Source organism: Chrysemys picta, chromosome 3 (genome assembly GCF_011386835.1).
Source record: "Chrysemys picta bellii isolate R12L10 chromosome 3, ASM1138683v2, whole genome shotgun sequence".
In the NCBI taxonomy this organism is placed as follows: Eukaryota; Metazoa; Chordata; order Testudines; family Emydidae; genus Chrysemys; species Chrysemys picta.
In genome coordinates, this window is record NC_088793.1 from 16,462,708 (window position 1) to 16,490,560 (window position 27,853).

Genomic DNA, 27,853 nt, shown 5'->3' on the forward strand with positions numbered 1-27,853 from the left:
ACTGATTTATATCTTGGTGAAATGACTAAGTGCTACTTTATTTTGGAGTTGATAGCTACATGAACCAGATTTCCAAACTGCTGTTTTCCCTTTTTTTTTAGTACCATACTGACAACATTATCTATTACTAGAAAATGACTAGAAGAGAAACTCTGCACTACAAATTATATGAAACATGTAAGTCACCCGGCTTGCTTTAGCATTTAATAACATTTCATACCCAGGAGCAGCCTGTGGAATAGGAATCAACTAACTGAACCCTATTACACCCCTCCCCTGCTGGGTGTGACACTTGGGCCAGTCTCTCTTCTTGGCAGTATCATCCAGCCCCATTGAAGGCAAACAGCAAACCTCTCTCTTTATCAAGCCCTTGCAGCCTTGAGCACTCTCACTATGCCTTCAGCCTTTGCTACCAACATGAGGTTCAAATTCTCTATCCTGGCGATTTTTCTGGAGGTGTTAATTATCGTTTTATTTGGGATATTTGTAAGATATGAAAACAACCAGCCCATCAAAAAGGATAAACTATTACTATATCCATGTAAGTATTATTGTTTGTATAGCAGGGTAAGATTTGGAGAAGCTTAGGTTGCAATAGTCCTTTGAGTGATCACTAGTATTGTGCAGGAATTCAGGCTCATCTGTTAAAATGAATTGTATTGCTGCTTATCAACCCTTCTGTTCTGTTTATTCTATAGCTAACGGCACCAGGGTTTGGGCAGGGTATGCAGTTACCACTAACCAGAATTCTAGCCCTGGTTCGAAGGGTTCCACTTGCCGAATCATGGCATTTGGAAAAGTTATAACCTACAATCCTTAGGCATTTTTGTTTGTTATGCTGTAAAAGTTTGAAGCTGTTTTGGAGGTTCTTTTGCCTGGACAATAATATTGCTGTTTGCCTTCTCTTTCTCTTCTCACAAAGAGCTGATCCATGGGAATGAAATCGTGTGATTTGCTGACATCAATTGAGATATTATTTTCTGAAACTGCAATCTCAAATGCTTATTTTCAACTAAAAGGGCCTTAGTGTGGTAAATGTTAGTAGGCATCATTCTTGATGCATTATTTCAACTTGTCTTTTAGTGACTGTTACAGGAAGGACAGAACTATGGGCTCTTTTCATTGATTCCTCTCTATTAGTCATGTGCTGCTAATTTGCCGCTCGTATAGTAAATGGTACATTCTCCATGTGGGGGAGCTGGAAAAACAGTACATTATTCAGATGTGAATTGACCGACATGGAGGGTCAAAGTCAGCTACATTGGGTCAACCCTAATGAAGTCAATGCAGCAAAGTCACCGAGAGAAAAATTTTGCCCTGAGCCCTGAGTATTCTCCTTGGAACAGAAATACAGGAGTTTCCGTCCTAGAACAGAGCAATTGTCCATCTAGTTCAGTCTCCCAACTCTTATCTAAATGTATATCAAGTGTTTTTAATGAACCCATCACTGATATCTAAGCACCAGGGGCCCGATCCAAAGAACACTGAAGTCTGAGAGTCTTTCCATTGACTTCAAGGGGCCCATGAAATCTCAGTGCCTGCAGCTAAGCACCTAATCCTGAACTGTACTGAACACAGGACCCAGGGGTGGAAAAAAGTGGTGTTATACCACCTGGGTCCTCTCCCAATTCTCAGGGCTGCCAGCAGGGCTGGCTCCAGGCACCAGCCAAGCAAGCTCGTGCTTGGGGCAGCAGATTCTAAAGGGCGGCATTCCGTCCAATCCTAGGGTGGCATGGCTACCCTATTTTTATTTTTATTTTTTGCTTTGCCTCTGGGTCCGGCCACCCTGCACCCAGGGGTTTTGGGGTTTTTTTGCTTTGCCTCCGGGTCCGGCCGCCCTGCACCCAGGGGCAGGGCCGGCTCCAGGCTCCAGCCCAGCAAGCAGATGCTTGGGGCGGCCAATGGAGAGGGGCGGCACATCCGGCTCTTCGGCGGCGGGTCCCTCACTCCCTCTTGGAGCGAAGGACCAGCTGCCGAAGACTGAAGCGGCAGCAGTAAAGCAGATCGCGATCGCAGCTTTTTTTTTTTTTTTCCTTTTTGCTGCTTGGGGTGGCAAAAACCCTGGAGCCAGCCCTGGCTGCCAGGGCCTTGCTTGGACTCTACCGTCAATTATGGCAGCTCTGAGGCTGCTCCGCTTTATATAGGCTGGTAACTCACCCAAAAAATGCTGTTACGTCCACCAGGGATTGCCAGAGTTCAGTAGGACTCCAGCCATACTTCGTCTCCCTGGCAGGCCCCGGCATGCTCCATACAGTGGGAGGCCTGAAGGAGATAGTGTAGAGCCAGGAATCCCCAGTTACCCATTCTAGGCTGCTTTATGGTCCCTTTGCACTGCCAGAGTGATTTGGGTTAAATGTTACCATTCTGATTTGATGTTGTTCAACTCTCACCTTGCACAGGTATAAATGACAGTACAAGGCCATGGTGAATCAGACATACTACCATGTAACACATGTGCTCATATACTGTACTATAGAATTGGATTTTAATTGTACACACAGATTTAGTATATTATGTAAAAACTCTTGTATGGATTTTCCGTACAAGTTATAAGACTACTCAGCATTCTCCTAATGCCTTTCTTCTGCGGATCTCTAAAGTACCTTATAAAGAAAAGTGGAAGCAGACCAAGGGCAAGTGACTCATGCAAAGTCACCCAGAGAGGCAATGGCAGAGTGGGGTGAAAACCCCGATTGCCTGACTCCATGCTTCCTCTCCAATATGCCTAATGGCCAGGGAATGTAATTTCCGATTTGCACACTGTATTGGTCAGAACTTCAAATGAGCGACGTGTGAAAAGCCTGTAAGCCCTGGGTCTTACCTACCTACCTCCAGCTAGAACCACAGGGAGTTTCATTATTGTCATTATTAATCATTAGTGTCATCTATCCTTTTGTAGCACCTACAAAGGGGCTTGGCACATCCTAGAAAACACAAAGCAGGTAATTTTCTGCCTCAGAGAGCTCACACACGAGGTGAGTTAGTATTACAGTTAGCCCCTTCTTCCTCCCCCGCCAATATTTTTTGACTAAACGTATTTGTTGAATCTGGCTTTAAACTTAGACTGTAAGCTCTTCAGGATAGGGACAGAATCTCACTACCTACGTAAGCACCTAGCACAATGGGGCCTTGATATACTTTAGGGCTTCTAGACTAGTTTAATATAGATATTAATCAGATCTGCTAGTGTGAACTGCTGCACCTGTCTGGAATCCCATTGGATCTGCCTCAGGATGTAATGTAGAATAAGATATTATGCATCTTTAATTACCGTACATACTTGATCATAAGCTAGCTTGTTTATAAGCCAACCCTCCCAAGATGGATAAGTAAAAATGGCAAATTTTTATGATCCATTCATAAGCCGACCCTATAATTTAGGGGTCGGCAAACTTTGGTTCCCGGGCCATCAGGATAAGCTGCAGGCGGGCCGAGAAGGTTTGTTTACCTCGAGCATCTGCAGGCACGGAGGTAAACATAAATAAACAAAGGGTCCTGGCCTGCCAGAGGCTTACCCTGACGGGCTGGGACAACAACTCGTAGGGAAATTGACGGGGGGGGAGGGAGAAGCTGGGGGTCACGGGAGTAACCCCTGTGACCACCCCCCACATGACCCCACCCCTAGCCCAGGACTCCCACACTCTCCCCATCCCATCCCTTTCCACCTTAGCTGGGGCAGGCCAGGTGAGGATGTCTCTGGCTTGGCTGGAGCTGCTCTGGCAGGCCGGGCAGCGCGGCTGCAGCATGTTGCAGCGGGCTGGGCCGGGCGGCACGGCTGCAGCATGCACTGGCAGGCCGGGCGGCGCGGCCACAGCCTGCTCTGGGGGGCGGGGCTGAGCGGCCTGGCTGCAGCCTGCCAGCCCCAGAGCTGCAGCTGCTACGGAGGTTGGGGGGAGAGCAGCATGGCCAGAAGCGAAGAGACTCTGACCCCGCCTCTTCCCTTCTGGCTCTGCTGCCTCTCCTTGCTCCCTCTGTTGGGGGGCGGGGCTGTGTCCCACTTCTCCCTCTCTATACCTGTTCGTAACCCGACCCCCTTCTCTGATGTTTCCCTTTTTTACTAAAAAAATGTGTCTTACAAACAAGTATATACGGCCTAAACTGAGGGAGCACGTATGGTTCGGTTGGCTCAAACATTCTGTTTTCCCGTTGTGTTTGGTTTTATACATTAAAGTACAGACATGCTCATTTCTGCAAGTGATGCCACAGAAGTGGAATTTCAGAAGTGACTGGAATGAGGTGACAGTGGAGACTTGTCTAATTGATTTTGGGATGGTGTTCCAAGTATAAGAGCTTGCAGAGAAGGAGGAGGGGACAAAGGGGCTATCGAGTCTGGCATCCTAGATGACAGGGAGAGGATGTAGGAGTGGAGGAAGGACATGAAAGCAGAGCAGGCCCATGACATTGGCAGAGGACCCATGACGTAGGGTGTTGAAAGCAAGGATAAGAAGTGTAAAAGTCTCCATAGTGCTGAGTGCTATAGAAACTCTTCCTACAACTCTTAGCAGAACCCCTTTGGCTGGGGGCTGGAATTGGGGCAGCACAGGACTACATACAGCTGCCCTGCACCAGAGGAATTTTCCCCAGCTATTTGCAGCACCTTTATGGCCTTTGTACGCTGTTGAGCAGAGAATAGGGGCCTAACTCTACTTTAAAGTCTCTAGGACAGATCCTCAGCAGGTGTAAATTCGCTTGGCTGTGTTGACACCTGTATTTATGCAACACTGTTCTCTCCTTAGTCTCCGCTGAAGTCACTATTAGTTATTTTACACCCCAGAGAATCTCTATGGGACTCACACATTTCCTGCACGGAGATCAACAGTCATGCAGAGCGACCCAGCAGTGGAACTGCTTAATCAGTGTTGGGCTGCACTGGCAGAATTGGGTGTGGTGGCTTTGAACAGCACCTGCCTGTCTCACGTCTTTCTCAAGATACTGCTCACAAGCTCTGTATTTCACAAGCCCCTTAGTATCCCTCCAAAAAGTACAGGGCCCTGTAATTACCCCAGATGAAGTTCTACATGAAAGAAATGGGCTGGTGTGGGTCAGCTTAGCACCATTGACTTTTAGGGGGTGTTGGCCCCTATCAGAGGCTTGATGAAACAGTGGTCCAGCCCAATCTGGTTTTAAATTATTCAGACCCTGGGCTTCCTACACATCTCCAAGGGGAGGAACCAAGGGAGGGCAGTGTTGAGGTGGGGACTGCCCCGGAATCTCTCAGACCTGCCAATCATTGCAATGGCTGTGTCTTCACTAGGAAAATGGGTAGTGTTTCAAACACATATTAATTAACACCTTTGAACGATTAATTTAATTAGTAGTCAAGATGCTTATTTAACATTAACACATTTTAATGAATACATTTTAGCAGTGGGGGCAATTAACCATTGGAACAATTACCCGGGGATGTGGTAGAGTCACCATCACTTGGAAGCTTCAAATCAAGACAGGATGTCTTTCTCAAAGGGCTGTTTTCATGAGGGACATGATTACTGCCCTTGCTGTTTCTCAGGGAATGTACATGGCTAGATTGACTGACAGTAGAAGAAATAAGCATTCAATCGTGTTGTGATGCAACTGTCCGCTGCAATGTGTCAAATTCATGTGTGATGGAACTATTGAAGTCAATGGAGTTATACCCAGGGTTAAGTCCACTCTATCTTCTTACGCCGCAGTGAGTTTCTCCAAGAGCTATGGAGACCTGCATCACAACATATTTAAATACTTACTCGTAGAGAAGCTTCACATTCATTTCTGTGGAAGCAGAGCAAATGGGCTGTTTCTATATAAAAGCCACGATAGGTGTTTTCATGCAGCTTTTACAGATTTATCCTCTGTACAGACTTCATGGAATGGCTTTGCAAGGTTCATAACACTTCTTAAATTCTGTGCATTGTGTTATGCTTACAATTTCATGCCCTGATCCCACAAGCTGTTGGTTGCAGGGGTGGAGAATTGACAATAATAAAATATAATAATAATTATTAGTAATATCTGTAGAGCAGCTATAAACTTCTTTTTCCTATTGATTTTGACCCTGGCTTCTCCAAATGAGGGGGAAACAGGAACTGTCACTTCATTTGATTATCCGGGAATATCATTCTGGCATGAATCCAGAACCCATCAACTTACTTTTGTCTCTGTCATTCAAAAGAAAAGGTCAGTGGCCATCTGTGCCTGAGCCCTTCTGGGCTGTTGTACTCCCTGAATCTGGGGAGAATTATTGCTTGTGGTGGTTTGCTCTGAAAGATCCTGGTAATGTCATTTTAACTGAGGGATTAAGATCAGATCAGGGAGGTCTCTGGTGCTGTGTGAGGTGTTTAATTCACTACTAATACTGGCTACCTGGAGGCCCCTGCTAGATTTTCTATAAACAAGTGGGGGGTGTTTCTCTAGGCTTGTTATTCAGCTGTGGAAGTTTCCACTGGAGAATGGGCCTGAAATTGTAGCTGCAGAAGCACAGCCAAGTATATGCAAAGAGTAGGTAGGATGCCTGCTCTGTCTTTGTAGTGGGACATTTTGGAGATGGAAATCAGCTGGAACTGTTTGGCCGAAGCACTTGGTGAAATTCTATGGCCAGTGTTGGGCAGAAGGTCGGACCAGATGATCATAATAAAGGTCCCTTCTGGCCTTAAAATCTATGAATTTATGAGCTTAATATTTTGCCTGTAGGAGGTTAAGAGTGTGCTGCTGAAAGGAGAGAGACTTCAAAAGGATTATGACCTGGAAAAATAGGCTTGATGACCAACTCATTCACACTGAGGCCACAGAAGACTGCTTATTCCACATGAAGTAAACCATTTGGATCCTGTGGTCAAGATTTTCAAAGCTAAGTTCTAGGGGACTTAACCATACAACTTCCATTGAAACAAATAGGAGTCATGTAGTTAAATCTGCCAGCCAACTTAGAGACTAACAATCTGTCACTAGTCCTCAGAGGAAAGTCATCCTCTAGGATTTATGTGTTTTCCATTGTGGTCCATGTGTATGTGTTAATTCCGCCATTTCAGTTTGGTGAAACATTTTATGTGTGAAACTCTATTTGATCTTCTTTCATACTATCCGAGACCATTACCGCAGCCACCCTATCAAGCAGAGAGAATGACCAGAGAACCTGTGCTTTATTTCCAGATGTTCTGTGAAACACAGAATGGATAAATATATTCCATTGACATAACAATAAAATTCACTATCACTGAATCATATATATGCTTTATACTATACACAGTCATACCTTCTAGGGTCATTTCAACTTGCCTTTTTATAAGGAAGGAAAATGTTTTGCGAGCAAATCAAGATGAACATTTTTTTTTAAATCGCAGTCAAAAATTCATCTGTAAATCAACGTCACAACCCAAAATGGAAAATCTAAGATTATTGTGTAACCCTTCAAAATAAATAGTAACCACAACCGTGATTGTCAGAAAGGTTTGGGGTGCAGTTCTGGGGTGGGGGAGAGGGAGAGCCCATATTGATGTCAGGAGAGGATCCTTTATTATAAAATAAATCTGAGACGGTCCAGTCTGAAGATAAAGATCTGTGTATAATCTGCATATAGACCCCCATTCTGTGGTGAGAAGAGTGCAGGTCAACACTTGTGCCCCATTGACTTCAGTGGGGCTCCATGGAGGTGCTGGTGTCTGCCTGTGTGCATTCCATGCAGGATCAGGACCATAATATGACAGTACATATAAAATCCATAGAGCACTTTGATTAGGGACCTCATCTAAGTTATTTATAAATATTGTTTGATTTTAAGTGTTCACCAATGTAATGTTGACTCACCTATCTGCAGACAATCAGCAGGCTTCTCACCATATAATCGCTTTAACTTTATTAGATCTCAGTGAATGCACTTTGCGCCCTCTTGTGGCATAAGGTGGTAATGCAGTCTTGGTGGTAGAAATAGTGTGCAAATAATACTCGTGGAGAATGGATCTTCAAGCAAAATATTCCATTTACAACGTCCACTGTCCCTGTTGTTGCTGGACACGTTTATGTGACAAGTGTTGGGGAGACTGAAAGAATAAGTTATTCCCTAGTAATTTTCTGACTAGGAAGTCAAACTCAGATTGAAAAATATGTTATTCATATTCATAAAGGGACTCAGATCTTTTGGGAGCAGAGCAATCCTTGAGAGGTATGTACGGCACTGTAGAAGAGTGATGTTTTTGGGGGGAGGGGCTTTTTTATTAATTGGTAAATGTCCACATTAATATAATGAATTTCGGTTGCAATTTTTTAATAAAATTTTAAAAATAACATTTTAATTAACTGTAGTACAAAGATCTCCCCATCTGTCAGACAGCAAGAATGTTTGGGTGGCTTCTATCTATATCTTGGCTGTCAGCATTGGTTGGGTGGTCTAGTTCTCTGCCAAACAGCTAGGTAGGAAAAGAATTGTCTATTCTTTGCCCCAAATACCTCCGCTTTATGGGCCCTTGGTCCTTTCAGTCTTTCAGGATGTCCACGTGATGATATTTGTTGGGTTTGGTTTCTTAATGACCTTCCTGAAGAAATATGGATTCAGCAGTGTCGGTATCAACATGCTCATTGCAGCGCTTGGTCTCCAGTGGGGCACCTTGATGCAAGGATTTTGGCACATGAAGGAACAAAAAATTAATATTGGCATTGAAAGGTAAGTGTAACTCTCTCAGGCCCAATGGTGTTCCCAGTTAATTTAACACCCCAAATCCCCTGACTGCAATGGCTCATATATATATGTGTGTGTGTGTGTGTGGAGCAGTGTTAACAGGAGGCATTGAATGCTACCCACCCCATAATAGCCCAAAGCCTGGTGTTAGGATGCTCACTGAGGAAGGGAGCAGATTTGTATTCAAGTCCCCTATCCAGAGCAGGGATTCAAACCTCTGTCTTCCACATCCCAGACAAGTGCCCCAACCATAAGGCCAATGGTTTTGAGGAAGTCACTTTTCTGAAGTTTGCCTTTTTCCGATTTGCTGACAAATTCCAAATATTTTTGAAGCCAAATATGTTTTCTGAGTTTTGTCCTGGCCAAACTCATAATCAGTTATTCATCCGGCTCTAGTTAACATACCTTTATTCCATTCCAATAACCAGTTAACACTAACCCCCTCCCAACACCTACCCAGGCAAATCTACCCCTGATAACAATGGGAGGGAGGCACATACAGGGGGAGTAGAATTTCAGAGCTGAGCTACACCATGTAACCCAAGAGGAGAATGTTACCCAGAACAAGGGAGTAACTCATCTTCCAGTTGCCTTTGGAAACATCAGCAATGACAATAACAATTAGATAATAACAATCTTCTTGTGTGTCCTCAATTGCCTTGTTTCATCTGACTTTTTCTTTATGATTTCATTCTGCTTGGCAAGAATGCAGTCTGTGCATGTATGTAACCTTCCTTGGGACCCACTATTTGTCCCACAGCATGTGTTGGGCCCCATACTTTGAAACAGTCCTAAGGAGTTTTTTATGTACAATTAGCAGAACTGATATCTCACTCTTTGAGGGTTCTAGCTTTATGGATTGTGTTGATACAAGTTTGGGGATCCATTTAATTTCTCGTCAGATTAAACTGTTTTTTTTTTTCCTTAAATACAGTATGATAAATGCAGACTTCAGTACAGCAACCGTCTTGATTTCATTTGGAGCTGTCCTGGGGAAAACAAGTCCAGTCCAGATGCTGATCATGACCATTCTGGAGATCACAATTTTTTCATGCAATGAACATCTTGTTGTGAACGTACTAAGGGTAGGAAATATACATTTACTGAGGAGGAAAAGCTACTATTATCTCCATTAGTTATAGCAAACAGTTCTCTGTGTGTGGAGAATTCTATTTCCCATTCATTTGCTCTGTCATAGGATGAATCCAATCTCCCTCCTTGTTCTTCTTCACTTCTCCATCTGTTGTCTCCTCTCCGGATAGCTCATTACTTAGCTTCAAACTCAGATACTGCTTCAGTATCGGGGAGGGATAGCTCAGTGGTTTGAGCATTGGCCTGCTAAACTCAGGGTTGTGAGTTCAGTCCTTGAGGGGGCCACTTGAGGTTCTGGTGCAAAATCTGTACTTGGTCCTGCTAGTGAAGGCAGGGGGCTGGACTCAATGACCTTTCAAAGTCCCTTCCAGTTCTAGGAAATGGGATATCTCCATTAATTATTATTTTATTTAGTGTGTGTAACACAGCTTTGTCTTCCTCAACTCGCTTGCCAATTCCTGTATCTTTGTCTTTGCAAACTCCTGGCTACAGCATAACTTGTGACTGCTGAATGCTTCGAAGTCCCTCCTTTGGGTAAAAGGTGATAGTAATATCTTGTATATGATTGACAAATGGCTTTCCAAGAGAATGAAGAGCAGCTGACTTCTAGGTCTATGGGCATGATTCTGGTTTTCTGCATGAGAGAGCCCAGAGAGCTGCTTTGAAAATAATGGCATCATCTACTTTTGAGAGAGTCTCATGCCCAGTATGAAAATTGCTCATTCAGATCTTTGGAGATCTCCTGGCTTCTTTTCATTGTCTTTAGTTCAGACCTTTGCTCCCAAGACAAGAAATCTTTGAGTCATCCATCCCTGACACTAAACTATGTTTTTCCTCTTGTATCTCCCATGTCTGTATATATCTGCCTAGGATCTCCTCTAGAACATTGTACTGCCTGGCTAACAGTTGGCAGATAATTCTCGCAGTGTATAATATATAAGGTAATTTTTAAAAAACCCAGAGACGTAATTCGAGCCACAGAACTCCAATCCAAACCCAGATTTCTAACAGGGAAAATTCTGAGGGTGCTCCGATCTGGAGTTTTGAGTCACTCACTAGTAAACGAGGAGCGACTTGAAATTTGGGACTGGGGTTGTGTGAACCCTCCCAAACTTTAGGGATGCTGGGGGCCAGAATTTAGGTTTGGGTCAATCTCTGTTAAACAACTGAACCGTGAAGCATTGTTGAAGATGGTCACTAGAAAAGTGCCTGGTTTAAATGGTGGGTAAGAGTTACTGATCCCATTTTAATCCTTACTTGTGTCTTTCTGTAGTAGCCTGAACTTCTAACTCTGGTCTCCACCATGGAAGGTGCACAACCAGACCCATCCAAATTCCTCCTCTATTAGAATCCTACCCCCTCCCTGTTCCCAGTATGGATGGTGCCAGTTTTAGGATTCACATTTTTTCCCTGTTGCAGGCTACTGATACTGGAGCATCAATGACTATCCATGCTTTTGGAGCCTATTTTGGATTGGCTGCAGCGCGAGTCTTGTATCGTCCTGGTCTGAAAGAGGGACATAAAAATGAAGAGTCAGCCTACCACTCGGACATGTTTGCCATGATTGGTAAGTAAGAGAAGTGGATTGTCAAAAGAATGGAGAGCATGGGTCAGCTGTTCCTTCCTGTTGCCGATACATTATAAATACACCGCTACCTCGATATAACACGAATTTGGATATAACTCGGTAAAGCAGTGCTCCAGGGGGGTGGAGCTGCACACTCCAATGGATCAAAGCAAGTTCAATATAACACGGTTTCACCTATAACACGGTAAGATTTTTTGGCTCCCAAGGACAGCATTATATTGAGATAGAGGTGTACTACCGTTGCTCTATTAGAGACTTGTGTTTCTCTCCCTCCGTGCAGTATGCTTCTTTTCTTCTGCTGCAGATGTGTTTTCAATGCAACCGAAAATGTTTTGGTTTTTCATTGAAAAAAAGAAAACAGAAAATTTCAGTGATGGTTCATTTTTTGCAAAAAATTTACTTTAGGGAAAAAAAGTCAATTTTCTGTTTTAAAAAAAAAAGGTTCAATGGAAAACTATCAACCCATTCTAATTAATGAGTTAACAGCCTGCTAAGTAGGTACGTACTAGTATGATGCTCCTTTTACAGCTAGAGAAACTGAGACAGAAAGAGGTTACGGGCCAGATTCTGCCCCCTTTATTCATGTTGAGGAGCTTTCTCTGCGAGTTTCCCTAGAAGTTACTTTGGGAGTAACGTCCTACTCAGGGTGACTGAGCATTACAGAATCTTACTCTAAGTGACTTAAGCAGGGCTACACAGTGAGTCTTTGGAAGAACTAGCACTTGACCATCCTGAATTCCTGTCCACTTCACAGGAAGGTAATGGAGCTCACATGGGCTGGGGGGTTTCTTTTGTCTTCTCTTTCATCTCTGGTGTCAAAAGGTTCTGGGTAATAGTCCATCATTTTTCCAGTCATCTAATCATTTCTTATTGCACTTCCCCATTCTCCTGCTCTTGGCTTAGCTTGTTCTGCTAAATGGAGTATCTGACATTGAAAACCCTCCTGCGATTTAATGTTGTTGGGTTTTTTGCATTCATGCAGGTACCCTTTTCCTCTGGCTGTTTTGGCCGAGTTTTAACTCTGCCATTGCGCACCCTGATCTCCAGCAGAGAGCGATCATTAACACTTACTTTTCTATGGCTGCATGCACCCTCACAGCCTTTGCTCTCTCAAGCCTGGTCGAACACAGAGGCAAGTTGGATATGGTAAGAGTCACATCAAAATCCCATGTCTGCCATTAAAGCTAGCGTAGAATTACAATGACGGAGGGCTGTCAATGAATGGGCTGGTTCAGAAAATATAAGAGCTCGCTGGAGCCTTTGCTCCAAACTCAGACCAAACTAGGACCCTTGTTTATGGTTCAAAAAAGTTTAGGGCTGTAGTGTGTGAGTGTGTGTGTGTGTGTGTGTGTGTGTGTCCCACACTGTTCTGTGCATGTTTCCCCTCCCCCTCTAGTGGCTATGATCCATTGAGATTTATATGTCTGCTACTAGAGGATTTAGTCCATTGACTCAAGCTGTAGTACTGAAGGGCCAGGGATAAAACCCAACTGTTAGTCCAACTAGGGTTGGCAACAGGGGTGGGACATGTGGGAGGGGAAAGCACGGACCACATTGGGGTCAGTAACAAAGACAGTCCCTCCTCATGCTCTCTAGGGGTACATACCATCTCCACCAGCAGCCCCTTAGGCAGGAAGGCAGTTGGGGCCTGGGTCCACTCTGCACCATCCTATTCAAGTGTTCCCTCAAGTGATAGTTTGAGTTGGACTCTTTCCAGAGCAAAAAAAGCCCCCCTCAGTTGGCTGGTGTTGGGCACTCCAGTGCCCTAGGCCAGCGCTACTGAGGGAGGGAAGGGGGGCTCAAAGGGGCAAGCCACCTCCTCCCACCTCCCTAAAACTTACCACTGGGGTGAGGGAGTGGCCGCGGCTCGATCCACACTGGAATGAGGGGTCGTGGTCCCTGCTGCTGTCCTTGTAGCTTTGGTGGGGCTGACCTTGAAGGAGTGGATGTCCTTCTCCCCCACAATGTCCTAGCTGATGGGAACGGGGAAGTCAGATCCTGGTCGTCTCCCAACTACTGTTGCTGCTCCCTGTAGTGGGAGGATGTCTTTAAAGTATATCAGAGTGTGACCTCCCTCAAAGCTGTCCTGCCTGCTGGCTGGGTTGGGAAGATGCATAGGAACTGCCTCTGAAAATTAAGCAGCCTAATTAATTACCCATGTAGCCTACCCTTATGCCAATAGATGGATTTAGTGTGGATCCATGGATCTACATAACCAGTCCCTGGGTACAGAAGGGGACCCTACAGAGCCGTGATTGTGCTGTAGAATCAAAACCAGGCCTCTGCTGGTCGTAATTCATTCCTTGACTGCCTCAGTCTGACATCAGTGTATTGGAGATGCACTTTTAAGTTTCACTGATAAATACTTTACAATGTAAATATCACGTGAGAAGACAGAGGAGGCTTGTGCTGTTAGTCATTCACATACAAACCTGGCCCCTCCATTCCCAGCTGTCCTCTTACTCTTCAGGCTTTTCTGTCCTACACAGGTTCACATTCAAAATGCCACCCTAGCAGGAGGAGTAGCAGTGGGTTCCTGTGCCGACATGAGCATCTACCCATTTGGTGCTATGTTAATTGGTAGTATTGCTGGTGTCATCTCTGTCATCGGGTTCAAGTTCTTGACTGTAAGTATAAAATAAAGTAGAATATGCAGGACCTGATTCTGATCTCTCTTACACTGGCTTCACGGCACTGTAATTTCATTGATTTCACTGGAGTTACTCCTGATTTACTAGACAGAAAGCTCAGAATCAGGCCTGTACTGTATATAGAGACATCGAGACCTAGTCAGCGGGCTACATGGAAGCCAATAGGTCTAAAACGTGTTCTTAATTGCTATCCTGAATAAGGATCCCAAACCCTGGGAAGATGAAGGGATTGGGTAGGCATTAGAGCTGGCTGAAACTCAGGATTTTCATTCCATAGGTTTCTAAATGTAATTTCACCAAAATTGATACATCCGGTAGAAAGTTTTGATTTCAATGAAACAGCATTTTCCAACAGAAAAAAATTCCTTTGGAAAATTTTCAGCCAGCTTTTAGGTGGCATGTAGATATCACTCAGCCTTCAACCTTCACATCCGTGGCTGAGTTGTTCAGAAGCATCATAGAGCAGCTGTGTTCTGTGCCATAATGCAGGTAATATTGGGATTCGCTCCTGCATAATTACTATAACCATGGTGGGGAAGTCCTCTGGGTTAAGATCAAATCCTTATCTATACGTAGGGAACGGCAAATTGGGGCGGCCGCTCAAGGTCCTGCACTTTGGGGGGCCCCACAGGCCAGTGCAATTGGCCAGCGCTGCATGGGCAGTGGGTGAACTGCTGGCTGGGGGATCCCCACCCCTTCCACCTGAGGGAGAGCATGCAACAGCACCGCTGTAGCCCCTCCAGCCCCAGAAAGGCAGGTGCTGCAGCCCCAACTCCCTGGAGCCCAGAGGTGCCACCTCCCCTACCCATCCCCAGTGTGGTCAGTCACTGGTCACTTCTGGCCAGGAAGTATCATCACTTCCATCCCAGGCCCCACACCCCCCTAGGGACGGCTCTGGAAACATATTTTAGTATTTCATTTTCTCCCCCAGTTAATTTGCCTAGCAAAACTGGTCAATGAAACCTGTAGCCCATACCCTGACATGAAAGTGTATTTCCCTCCCCTTTTAGCCATTCTTTTCTTCTAAACTGAAAATTCATGACACGTGTGGAGTCCATAATTTACATGGGTTACCTGGATTACTGGGAGGTCTTGCAAGCATCATTGCCGCTGTGGCACATGTCAAATGGAGGTGAGTGAAAGAAGGTGGAAGTGAGGCTTCTTTAGTGAAGTTGCATTCTACTTTGGTTTCTTTCCATGTTTTATATGGAGTCCCTTGTTGCAGTATTGGATCTAGAATTACTCGACTATGAGCCAAGGCAATTCCCAAGAATGCCTTTATTCCCCTTCACCACTTTACTGTGGGGATCAGCCTGACTAAACTGTATCCTCTCCTGTAGCCCTGCATAAGAACTTTATATAATAGATTTCATACCGTTTATATTAAATATAAAACCCACGGGCCTGGTGTTCCCCTTGCTTCTACCTTTTTTACATCCAGTTAACTCCATAGACTTCCATGTGGTTACTGCTGATTTACCCTGCTGTAAATGAGAGAGAATCAGGCACTGTCCAGGAAATTCTGTTTCAAGGACCAGAAAACCCATTTGTTAGAGAATTTGCACAGGAGAAACACAAAAGGAGCATGAACCCTGATAGTGACCAGATAGCAAGTGTGAAAAATCAGGACGGGGTTGGGGGGGTCAATATAAGAAAAAGCCCCAAATATCAGGACTGTCCCTATAAAATCAGGACATCTGGTCACCCTAAACACTATTTCTTTTCAGAAGTTGCCCCTCTGGTTTGATTTCATACCTTTTTAAATACTGCCTCGATTCTGCAGTTAAAACGTGATTCTTACTGGGGTGCCCAAATGTAAATATATTTTTTCCATGCCCAAATTGTCCAAAGTTAGCAGCTTCTCGACATAAAGACATCACAGCTAATCACATACATGACACACCAGGTATAAGATTCATGGTCTTTGATACCAGAACTATAGGCCACTGCCAGTGACCTAAAAGAACAGCCTCACGAGTACACAACAGAGCTGTGCAAAATCCAGTGGATCCTACAAGCCACTTCTTCCACTGCAGTCATATCTTAGGCATTTTCAATGCAATCAGACCTGCAAAGCCAAACATACCTAACGATTCAGAGTAAATCTGTCAACCCCCTGGTACCTATCAGAACCATAAAAGGGCCCGAGGCTTGCTTGAATGCATGGTGTATTGAGCTCTGTAACGGATATGATTTTCTGTATACTGCACCTTTAGCTTTCCTCTTTGCAGTCACTGGCAGCTATTTTGTATTTTATCCTGAATGCTCATAAATCATGAGATTGGCTTTAAAACAGTGAGATTTTTAAAAAACTGGGGAAGAGGCGTTCTTTTTATTTGTCTTCTGGTTTCTGAACCTTTAGGGTGCACTCAGGTCACATTTTCATTCTTTTCTTTGCACCCACAAGAGCTAGCAATGTAGGCCTCGTCTACACTACGGGGGGAGATCGATCGAAGTTACACAACTTCAGCTACATGAATAATGTAGTTGAAATTGATGTACTTAGATCTACTTTACTGTGGGGTCCACACTACACTATGTCAACAGGAGACACTCTCCGGTTGACTCCCCTTGCACTTCTCATTCAGGTGAAGTACAGGAGTCGACGGGAGAGTGATCTGCGGTCCATTTAGTGGGTCTTCACTAGACCCACTAAATCGACCGCCGATGCATCGATTGCCACACATCGAACCCCTGGTAAGTGTAGACAAGCCCTTAGTTTTGTTTTCTAATGACAGAAGAGGTTCTCACAAATTCACCTGAATCTAGAATCCACGGCCTGAATTGAAAAAACCTACTACTGCAATAAAATCACAATAGTTGACAGCACTGTTCACTGTGCTCCCTTTTTCTCTCATGGAAACTTTACATGAAAATATAGCATTCAGTAAACCTCTCAACTAGTCTGTGCCATGCTCTGAATTTGAAACAAAACCCAAAGTGAATACATTTTACATGGTTTCAATTTTTGTGATGAAAGCACAGCTCTCCTGCAGATGAACTTCCCTAAAAATCGCACCCATACAGTAGGGGATGATAATAAACATGTGTATAAGCTAGCAGAATACCAGCTCTGGAAACTCAGTGGTATTTTAATATTGTGTCATTTGCCTTTTTCTCGTTTTCAGGGAGACTGACTCTCCTTCTGCTCCCATGCAGGCTGCTGCCCTGGGTTGTACCATTGGGATTGCTTTGGTAGGAGGAGCATTTGCAGGTTAGTGAGATGCAAACAGCACCCAAATGCAGATCCGAAAGATGCAAACTCTAGAGACATCCTCAGGTAGCACTTTGTGGTGCAAATAATGTCAACCACAAAAACAGATTGATAGCTTTAAAGGCCAGAAGGGACCACTATGACTATCTAGTCTGACTTCCTGCACAACCTTACCGACTGCTAAACCTTCAATAAAGAATGTTAAAATAAGGATCACATTGGGAATCTTCTTGTTTTATTGAAGCGGTTGCCCTTGATATATGTCACTTAGCTGTTGGGTTATTTTTTTTATCTATTTTTTTCAATAAAATAAAAGTTTGGAACAGTGAATAATTTAATAGCTATCTATTTATATGCCAGTGGATGTAAATCAGATAGGTTAAGGAAACAGTTTTAGACTGGAATGCCTGACCATGTAGCTGGATACTCACAGAGAATCTGCGCAGGCATAAGGATCTGATTGTGGAACTGTAATAAAAGCTTCTGGTTTGTTTTCCAGTATATCTGTGGGTGCTCAATAGGAGACATGTAACATATCGTCTCCAAACCACCAACACTTTTAAGAAATCCTGCCTGGAAATCCAAGAATCAGGCAGCAAGCTTATATGTATATATGATCTTAAAAAACAAAAACCTATGCTGTAAAAAAGGTTAAGGTTACAAAGTGAAGTACTCCGATATTAAGAAATGGCGGAATTAATTAATTATATTTATATACTTAATTAATTAAATAGCCTGCAATGGGGTGGGAAGTATAAGAAGTAGTGGGAGGGTCAGGACAGGAGTTGGGGTGAGTGAGAAGGGAGAATAGAAGCAGAGATGGACAGGGACAGGCTGGTGGAGGGCTGGGACAGAAGGCTCTGTAGTCACTAGTGAACACTTCTCCCCAGAAGCTGGAATTGAACCCAGAATTCCTGAGTCTCAGGTAGATACTGTATAGGGATGGAGCATGCTCAGTAAATATGAACAGTTCAGAGAAATTAACTGCCAGCCTCTACTAAACCTGTGCATACTGATTTTTTCAGAGGCTTAGAATTTGACCAAATTTCAGCTGATTGTCACAAGCACAGCCAAAGGCACGTCCTTAACACCAGGGCAACCATATGCCAAATTTCAAACCCTGAAGCATGGAGGGCTAGAACTTCTCAATGAAACCACTGTAAGAATTTTTTAATCTGGGGGGGAAGGGAATAAACGTATTTTTCCCTAACCTTATTGTCAGAAATGGCGTGAGCCCTTTTAGCTGATACTTTCCAAAAAAAGATTTAGCCTGAGGCAGACCCGCAGCGTGGAAAAGTTCAGTCCAAACAGTTTGTTTGGAAAAGCTATAAGCAACTGAAATTAGGGTCTTATAATGGAAAGTGTTAACCTGCACTGCCTAGACTATTGAATGGCTTGATATTATAGGGGCTGATCCTTTGTGATGCTGGATGTTTCTGAAAGGAAGTCAGTACCTCTCCAGAAGTACAAAATCAGAGATGTAGATAGGGCCATAGGACAAAGGCCATGCTTCCCCCTCCAAGGCTATCTCTTATGCATCTGTTATGGCAGGTTTGAGTATTGCAGTTGACCGTATTTTCTCTCCTGCAGGTTTAGTTCTAAATTTGCCTTTCTTGGGACAAGCACCTGATGAGAACTGCTACGACGACTCAGTTTACTGGGAGGTAGGATATAACCGTGGAGTAATCCGACCATCAGGAAGTGCAGCTTTTATTGCCTTTTATTAGAAGATTACAACACACCGCAATTCTGTTTTCCTAGTCGGAGAGGGAGGATTTGTTGAATCTTTGATAAACTGGGGACTCACTTACACATGGGAGCCAGGCTTCAAAAATCTTGCCTAATCTCAGGTTTAGGATGTCTCAGGCTCGCCTCCAAAATCACAAGACTTTCCGTGCTACAGCTGTCAAAGTGAATGGAGGAGGAATAGAGAGTGGGCCCTCAATAGGCAGGCTGCAAAGGAGACCGCTCTTGAAATCCATTTCATTGCACATCAGGAGATGGTTATTGCTCATGGTTTTAAAAAACAAAGGTTTTTTTTTTTCATATGATAAAGAGAAACCTTGGGGACAGGGCTGCGGGGGAGAGGGGAGCCAGAATGAAAATCTCAGGCTTTGCAGTGTAGGTGCAAGGAAGGTCTCATAGTAAAGGCACTCTGCTAGGACTCATCAGATCTCAGTTCACTTCCTGGCTCTACCTTTGTAACCCTGGGGAAGTCATTAACTGCTTGTATACCCCAGTTCCCCATCTGTAAAATGAGGATAATGTGAAGGTCACTTTACTTTTTCTGTCTGGTCTATTTCGATGGTAGGTGCTTCAGGGCAAGGACAGACTCTTACTATGGGTTTGTACAGCACCTAGCGCAATGGGGCCTTGATCTCAATTAAGGCCTCTTGGCACTGGAATCTCACAAACAACAATAGACACCAGGCCCTCCCAAGTCAAGAGTACATCAAAGACCACAGTTAGCTTTCAAAGAGAAGGGTTTAGGCACCAGGAGGCTTCTGGCCCCTTAGAGGGTGGCTTTGTCTTCAGCCTGTCATGCTCTGGTCATGAGCATTTGTCAGAGCTAAGGTCTCCAGTAAGTTATATTGTGGGGAGAGGGGAGCACCAGCAAACTCAGATGAAAAATGTGCTGGAAGAAGAGAGAAATACCTGAATGTTGTGAGTGTTAGTGTGAGCCCGTAAAGTGCAATGTCAGAGGAGGTAAGTGAGGTAAGTTCTGTGGGAAGTAAAGGCATGTCTACACAATGGGCGGTAGAGTGGCAAAGCTCCACTGCTGTAGCCCCGTAGAGTGGATATTTCTTAGTCCAGTGGGCAGGGTTTTCCCATCTCCCCCTCCCCGAGTGGCAGTAGCTTGGTTGACGGAAGAATTCTTCCATCAGTCTACACTTGACTACACCATGGGCTACACTGGCTTAACTACAACATGCAGGGGGTGAATTTTTTACACCCCTGAGCGATGTAGCTAGGACAATCTGTCTTTTAAGACCAGGCCTAAACTGTTTGCACTGTATGTGAATCATGGCTCTTTACTTGATGGGAGGAGGAGAATGCAGTAATGCACTGGGAAATACAAACCACTCCAGTGTTAGAAATGCAACTTGGTTGATCCAGTGGCCCAGGGAAGCTTCCTGCCTATGGGGCAGCTGTGATCAAAAAGGATAGCGTCTGGGGTGAGTGGCCAGACGCATGGGTCCTGTTGAGAGCTCTGCAACTGATTCTGTCTGATCCTGGGGAAATCATGCAGAAGTTCCAGAAATGCGTGTCCGTAATAGAAATATTTAACAACAACAATTAGAGCGAGTGGAAAAGTTTTGAAGTGTTGATGAAAGAGTCACAAAGAAACTCAGCATTATTTTAACCACAAATACAGGTCTGCTCACCTCACCACCACAGAGTCCTACTAGAGCCAGTGAATCTACTTGCGTAAGATACCATGACACTAATTAGCCCATGACTCTAATAGAGCCTGGTATTTTTATAGGAGCTTAAGGGAGTTTGGCATCCAACTCCTGTTGAAGTTCAGTGGGAATTAGGCACTGATCTCCTTTAGGCTTTTTTGAAAATCACAAATGGAGTCTTTATGCTATATAGATGGTTATAGCTCATGTTATTAAATACTTCCTTTGGCATGGCTTTGAGTCAGTTCCAGTTTAAAAAGACAGTAAATAATGCATAATTGCTGATTTTAGTACAGGCCTATATGGCAGGCTAGGCCATCTTGTTAATAATGAAATGCATGAGCCAGATCTGGGAACTTCAGTACATGATGCCTGATGCAACATTGCAAACTGTGATCACTCTGGGTGGCACAGCAGTCTTTAGTAGACTATGCATGTTTGACAATTGATATAAGTAAAAAGAATCAGATCTGTAACTTCTAGGGGGAAAACAAGCCAAATATCATGATGTGGCATTAACCTCTTGTCTGGTTTTCATGCTAGGTTCCAGCAGAAGAGAGACAACCTGCTGGTCAGTTCGGTGACGCTGGGGATCACAGAACAGTCAACATCAATGTGTAGGATGAATTCTCCATCATTAATTCCTGTCCTAGTGGTGCTGTTTCCAGTTTCTAATTGAAAGAAACAATATCTAAATATCATCTACACCACTCATTGTTTTCAATACGTAAAGGCAGGTGTAGATAGCTGCGTTCTTTTTAAAACCCAAACAAACTTTATTTAGAATGTCATCACTGACAAATGTGATACACACAATGCAAACGCATTTGAGGATCCTTGATATACATTTTATTTTTCTAACCTGAAAGATGCTAAGTGATATGCAGTATTCTTTGTATTTTAACCATCCGTCATCACTGAGGTTGTTTTAACATACAGATTTCCTATCTATGTGTTTCTAATATGCCTTTCACCCTGGTACCATATTTGACTGCAAAATTTCAGATTTGGGAATGTTTCTTTTTACACATTGAACATGCTGAATCACAAAAGACTTAAAAACATACCCTTTAAGCTACTAGGTGTAATCAATTAGAGGCTGAAGGGGATCAGTTAGTGTAGATTATTTAGATTTCCAAAAGGTTTTTCACTAAAATGTCCTTAAGTTGTAGCAAGGGAGGTTCACGTTGGACATTAGGAAAAACTTCCTAACTGTCAGAGTGGTTCAGCACTGGAATAAATTGCCTAGAGAGGTTGTGGAATCTCCATCATTGGGGATTTTTAAGAGCAGGTTTGACAAACACCCGTCAGGGATGGTCTAGATAATACTTAGCCCTGCCATGAGTGCAGGGGACTGGACTAGATGAACTCTCGAGGTCCCTACCAGTCCTATGAGTCTATGAAACCTTCCTTACCTCACTCTGGGTCAAGAGATGAATCCTGCCATGGATTAAAAACTGGATAAGTGACAGGAATCAAAGTATTGGGAATTTATAGCTAATTCTAAGTCTGAACAATGGGTAACAGTGAGATATCTCAGGCAGCAGTACAATAATCAGGTTGTGATGCTGGCAGATCAGGTGCCAGCTCTTTTCAAGACTTCAGGCGTTAGCTAAGAACTGACAAACTCATAGCTGGAGACCAGATCATTTCACCTGTATGTTAGCTTTGTTCAAAATAGGTGTTACTCATATAAGAATGTTTTTAGTGTTTAGACTCTATGAAATGCTTTTAAGTTGCTGAATGCCTTAATCTCAGGCATAATGTCTATATTCCAGGCTATAAGAAAATATGTAAGTTTTGCTTTGTAACTTTGAAAATGTTTGCTCTGAATTTGTGAACCCCTGCAAGGGAATTCCCCCTCCCCCGAGCCCATCCAGGAGAGCTATCAAAATTTAAATGGGCCATTATACCACTTTAATTGCCCCATCCACCCCTGGAGAAGTACATGCAGAAGGACTTGCCCCATCCCTTTGAATGCTGGAAGAGGGAAATAAAAGTACTGGGCATGAAGATTTTTCCTCTGTTTTGCTGTTTGAAATCTCAAAGGGCCAGAGAAACCAACTGAAGCTGGAGCTCCCCAGGGCTTACCTCCTGGGTCCGCCCTGAAAGACACTTTGAATTGACAGATCACTGCAACTCTGTCACTCTTAGGATCTAGATGGTAACTCATTTGCTTGTATTTGTTTGCTTACTTTAACCCGTAAATAGTGCTCATTTCTTTTTCCTAGTTAATAAACCTTTAGATCGTTTACTACAGGATTGGCTACAGGTATGGTCTTTGGTGTAAGATCTAGAGTACCAACTGATCTAGGGCAAGTGACTGGTCTCTTGGGACTGTTTGTTGGCATCCTTTCGTCTGCGAGAGATGGTGGGAATTGCTGCTTTGATGTGGATGGTTTGCAATCTCTCATGTGACTGAATAGTCCAATCCAAGATTTGCATGATCCTTGACAGTTATTGCAAATGTCTGTATCTTGGTTGGGAACTGCTTGCTTCCTACCAGCTCTTTTCTTTACCTGGGACTGGAAGCAACCTAAATGTGGTCTGAGTTTTGGTGTAAGTAATCATTTTATCACAAAGTCTAGTTTGTCTGGGTCACAAAACAGACTGGAGAGTCTAAGGGGACTCTGTGTAACTCCATGGTAAGACTGGTATAGAGATCCAGGAATTCACAATTGTCCCTGGCTTGGTGAAATCTAATTTATAGAACACACCACCAGTTTCCTGACAGTCTGCCCTGAGGTCAGGGCCACCGAGAGCGGGTTCGGGCCCCCCAGCAAAGGTGGACCGGCTAAACAGGGCCGACGAGACCGGGGGAAGCCAGGGAAGCCGGGCCCTGGGCCCCCTTCTGGACCGCCGGGCCCCGGTAAGGCAATGAGGGGGGGGAAGCCAGGCCCTGGTAATTTGTACCGGCTTCCGCCCCCCCTCGTCGGACCTTGCCTGAGGTAGCCACTCACAGTTATGAGAACTCCAGACAGCCTGACAATTGGCATAGTCTTGACAGGATTCACTTGCCACAGGTCAACTGAGTTGACCTGTTAAAAGTTTAAATTTGATGGAGAGTTTTAAGGGTTAAAGACTAGTCACAATGAGTGAATCGCAGTCATATGAGGGCCTTGACACAAAAGACCTTGAAAAAATTATGTAAAAATAGGGGAATATCCCATAAAAAGAAAGCCTCGGATGAGGAACTGAGAGCTTTGCACATAGACTTTGACCAAGCAGCAGGGTTTGAGCACCCCTTACCTCAGCTGCCGCAGGGTTTGCTGCAATGGAACTGGTTCAGCTAAAGCTCCTGGAAGCCCAGAAAGAGCATGAGCACCACATGCTGATGGTGGAACTCCAGATCAAGAAGAATGAAACCAAGGAGTCTGAGAAGAGGGCCTACCAAAGACACAAAGCCACCACTGAAATTCAGGAGGAAGCTCACGTAAGACACATTGAACAACTAGGAGCTGAGGAAAGAGCACCGCAGAAACAGAGGGAAGCTCACACATTGCAGCTCCTGGAGCAGCACAAGGAGCAGTTTCCGACTGTGAGCACATCCCCTTTCACCAGAAAAAAGAACAGGAGTACTTGTGGCACCTTAGAGACTAACACATTTATTTGAGCATAAGCTTTCGTGGGCTACAACCCACTTCTTCGGATGCATAGAATGGAACACACAGAAAGAAGATATTTATACATACAGAGAACATGAAAAGGTGGGAGTAGCCATACCAACTGTAAGAGGCCAATCAATTGAGATGAGCTATCATCAGCAGGAGAGAGAAAAAAACCTTTGAAGTGATAATCGAGATGACCCATAGAAGGTGTGAGGATATTTTAACATGAGGAAATAGATTCAATTAGTGTAATGACCCAACCATTCCCAGTCTCTGTTCAAACCTAAGTTAATTGTATCTAATTTGCATATTAATTCAAGTTCAGCAGTCTCTCTTTGGAGTCTGTTTTTGAAGTTTTTTTGTTGCAAAATTGCCACCTTCAAGTCTGTCACTGAGTGGTTAGAGAGGTTGAAGTGTTCTCCCACTGGTTTTTGAATGTTATGATTCCTGATGTCAGATTTGTGTCGATTTAGTCTTTTGCATAGAGATTGTCCGGTTTGGCCAATGAACATGGCAGAGGGGCATTGCTGGCACATGATGGCATGTATCACGTTGGTAGATGTGCAGGTGAACGAGCCCCAGTCTCTACGCAAAAGAATAAATGGACACAAATCTTAGTCTCTAAGGTGCCACAAGTACTCCTGTTCTTTTTTGCGGATACAGGCTAACACGGCTGCTACTCTGAAACCTTTCACCAGAAAGGAGTGGGAGAAAGCCTGACCAATTTATCAAGAGACTGACTGCACTGAGGAATAACTGTCCATCTTTGAGAGACTGTGTGGGATCCACAAGATCCCAGAGAATAAAGAGGTGCCTATTTTCTTAACCAAGTTGACTGGGAAAGCCAGACAGCGTGATTTAGTTTTTTTGTTTTTGTTTTTTTTCAATATAGCATTTATTAAAGACCCAGAGAAAGAACTGAATAGTAAAGTGACAACATTTTTATTGGCACTAAATTATTTAGGTTAATCCAGTCAAGGCAGGATTTGATGAGCCAGTCCAGAAGGACCTACCAAAACTAGGTAACCAGTATATACAAGTGAAAGATACCATACATTGGAAGGAAAAACTGAAGCCTATTCAAGTACATTGACTGGTTCTGAGCTAAGCGCTGTCTCAATAAAGAGTTACCCTTAAGGAACTGGACCGTTAAGGAAAGGTCAGTAAGGACATTTGTTCAAATCACAGCAGAATCAGAGGCAGAATATTAGAATGTCAGTATGTTATGCCGCCTCCTCTGGGGACACACCACATCTCAAAAGACAGAAAAGGAAAAGTGGCGAGAATATCAACAAAAATTAAAATCAGAAGCATTCACAAAATTCCCTATGAAAAGAGGTGCATAAAATAATAACTCGGAGAAGATCAGCTCCTGTTCACCATGTGTCATAGTCCAGTGACAAGAGGGTTCCATGATGAACCAGAAAAGAAACTAATTTAAAAAGAAGAGGAATTGTGTAAGATTAACCTATGGAACTCATTCCTTCAAGCTACAGGTCTGACAAATAGCGGTACCAGAAAGATTTTGAAAAGGTTAAAGCATGAAATTAAATCGACCATTTTCACCTTGTTTTAGGGCTTGCCTCTGAAGGTTGGGGAGAAAATGCCCTCTATAATGTAGAATTACATAAAGTAAATATCCCATTGGAGGTTTTACATGTTCTTCTGAAGTATCCAGCATTGAACAACATAAAACAGGAGGCTGGACTAGGCAGACCAATATGGCAAATCCTATGTGTACTGTGTTACATAGAAGCTTTTATCTCTGAATGAAACGCCTGTTTGTTGTAACACATTTTATACTATTTTCAGAAACACAGAAATGTTCACTTTTGTAGCTGTTCCAGGTCCCACATTTTATTCCTTTGTTGATTGGATGAAATACTCTGATGAACATGTAAAGATCTTATCAATATTCTGTGCATACTTTAGAAACACAAAGTGGCCATTACAAAAAAAAGGCATGAGAGTAAAGCCAAAGCTTTACTGATAAAGATACCAAATGTAGGCCAGTTCTGGAAATCATACGCACAATGGATTAAATTAATCTCTGTGCAGAGAGACAGCTGCCACTTAAGATTCATTTAGACCCTGTTTTGAGGATTTAAGTAGGACTTAGGCTTTGCCTACACTGGACTTTCGTCGGTAAAACTTTTTTCATTCAGGGGTGTGAAAAAACCACACCCTGAATGACAAAAGTTTTACCGATGACAAGCACCGGTATGAACAGCGCTTTGTCGTCAGGAGAGCTCTCCCGCCAACAAAGCTACCGCTGCTCGTTGAGGGTGGAATTTTTTTGTCGGTAGGAGAGCTGTCCCCGCCGACAAAGGGTGGCTATACTGTGCACCTTTTAGGGCAGGGTCGGCAACCTTTCAGAAGTGGTGTGCCGAGTCTTCATTTATTCACTCTAATTTAAGGTTTCGTGTGCCAGTAATACATTTTAACGTTTTTAGAAGGTCTCTTTCTATAAGTCTATAATATATAACTAAACTATTGTTGTATGTAAAGTAAATAAGGTTTTTAAAATGTTTAAGAAGCTTCATTTAACATTTAATTAAAATGCAGAGCCCCCCGGACCGGTGGCCAGGACCTGGGCAGTGTGAGTACCACTGAAAATCAGCTTGTGTGCCGCCTTTGGCACACGTGCGATAGGTTGCCTACCCCTGCTTAGCGGCACAGCTGTCTCTAAAAGGTGTGTAGTGTAGACATAGCCTTAAAGTCACCATCAGTCCAGGGGTGAATTTCAGACATTGTGAGTTCTGATTTCAACTGAACTACTTGCAAGCGCAATTCCTACTCATGAGTAAGTCTTGCAGAATCAAGCCTACAGTAATTGCAAGAAAGCACAGTTCAGTGAACTTAAAGGAACTAAAATTAATAAACAAAATATTTTAATCTCCATCTTTGGTTTTGTTGACATGGATTCAGACCTATGGTATTCTAAGAGCTGAGAGGAAGTACCTGTGTGTATGTAAGGCATTGGTAAGACCACTGACTGGATGATGGGTCCAATTCTACTGTCCGCACTTTTAAAAGATGTTGAAAAATTGGAGAGGGTTAAGAAAAAAGCTTCAGGAATGATTGAAAGTCAGGACAACATCTCTTATACTGAAAATCAAAATCAATCCATACACTTTATTGAAGAGAAGGTTAAGGAGTAATTCCATCAGTCTGAACATACCAGCACAGGGAGAAGTTATCTGATCTTAAAGAGCTCATTGTGTAGCAGACAAAGGCATAACAAGATCTGACTGGGAGCTGAAGTCAGTGATGTTCAAGCTAGAAATAAGGCACTCACATTTCACAGTGAGAGTAAGTAACCACATGATAAGTTCTCCATCGGTTGGAATCTTTCAGTCAAGTCTGGATATCGTTCTAAAAGAAATGCTGTAGGTCAACCACAAGTTGTTTGGCTTCAATGGTTCTCAAACTGTGGGTCAGGACCCCAAAGTGGGTCACGACACCGTTTTAATGGGTTTGCCAGGGCTGACATTTGGCTTGCTGGGGCCCAGGGCTGAAGCCCGAGCCCCATTGCCCAGGGCCAAAGCCAGAGGGCTTCAGCCTTGGGCGGAGGGGCTCAGGTTACAGGCCTCCCACCTGGGGCTGAAGCCCTTGGTCTTCGGCTTTGGCCCCCGGCCTGGGGCTG

General features: G+C 43.7%; 1 protein-coding gene across 1 annotated transcript; it reads left to right on the forward strand.

Moving 5' to 3' along the window:
- Window positions 1-292: 292 nt before the first annotated feature.
- RHAG (Rh associated glycoprotein) lies at window positions 293-22,858 on the forward strand. The gene is made up of 10 exons (XM_005303604.5): window positions 293-541; window positions 8,452-8,635; window positions 9,585-9,735; window positions 11,162-11,309; window positions 12,313-12,476; window positions 13,820-13,957; window positions 14,992-15,113; window positions 17,110-17,195; window positions 18,786-18,859; window positions 21,143-22,858. The coding sequence occupies exons 1-10, from the start codon at window positions 394-396 to the stop codon at window positions 21,218-21,220; spliced, it is 1,293 nt and encodes a 430-aa protein (XP_005303661.1). The 5' UTR covers window positions 293-393; the 3' UTR covers window positions 21,221-22,858.
- The last annotated feature ends 4,995 nt before the right edge of the window (window positions 22,859-27,853 follow it).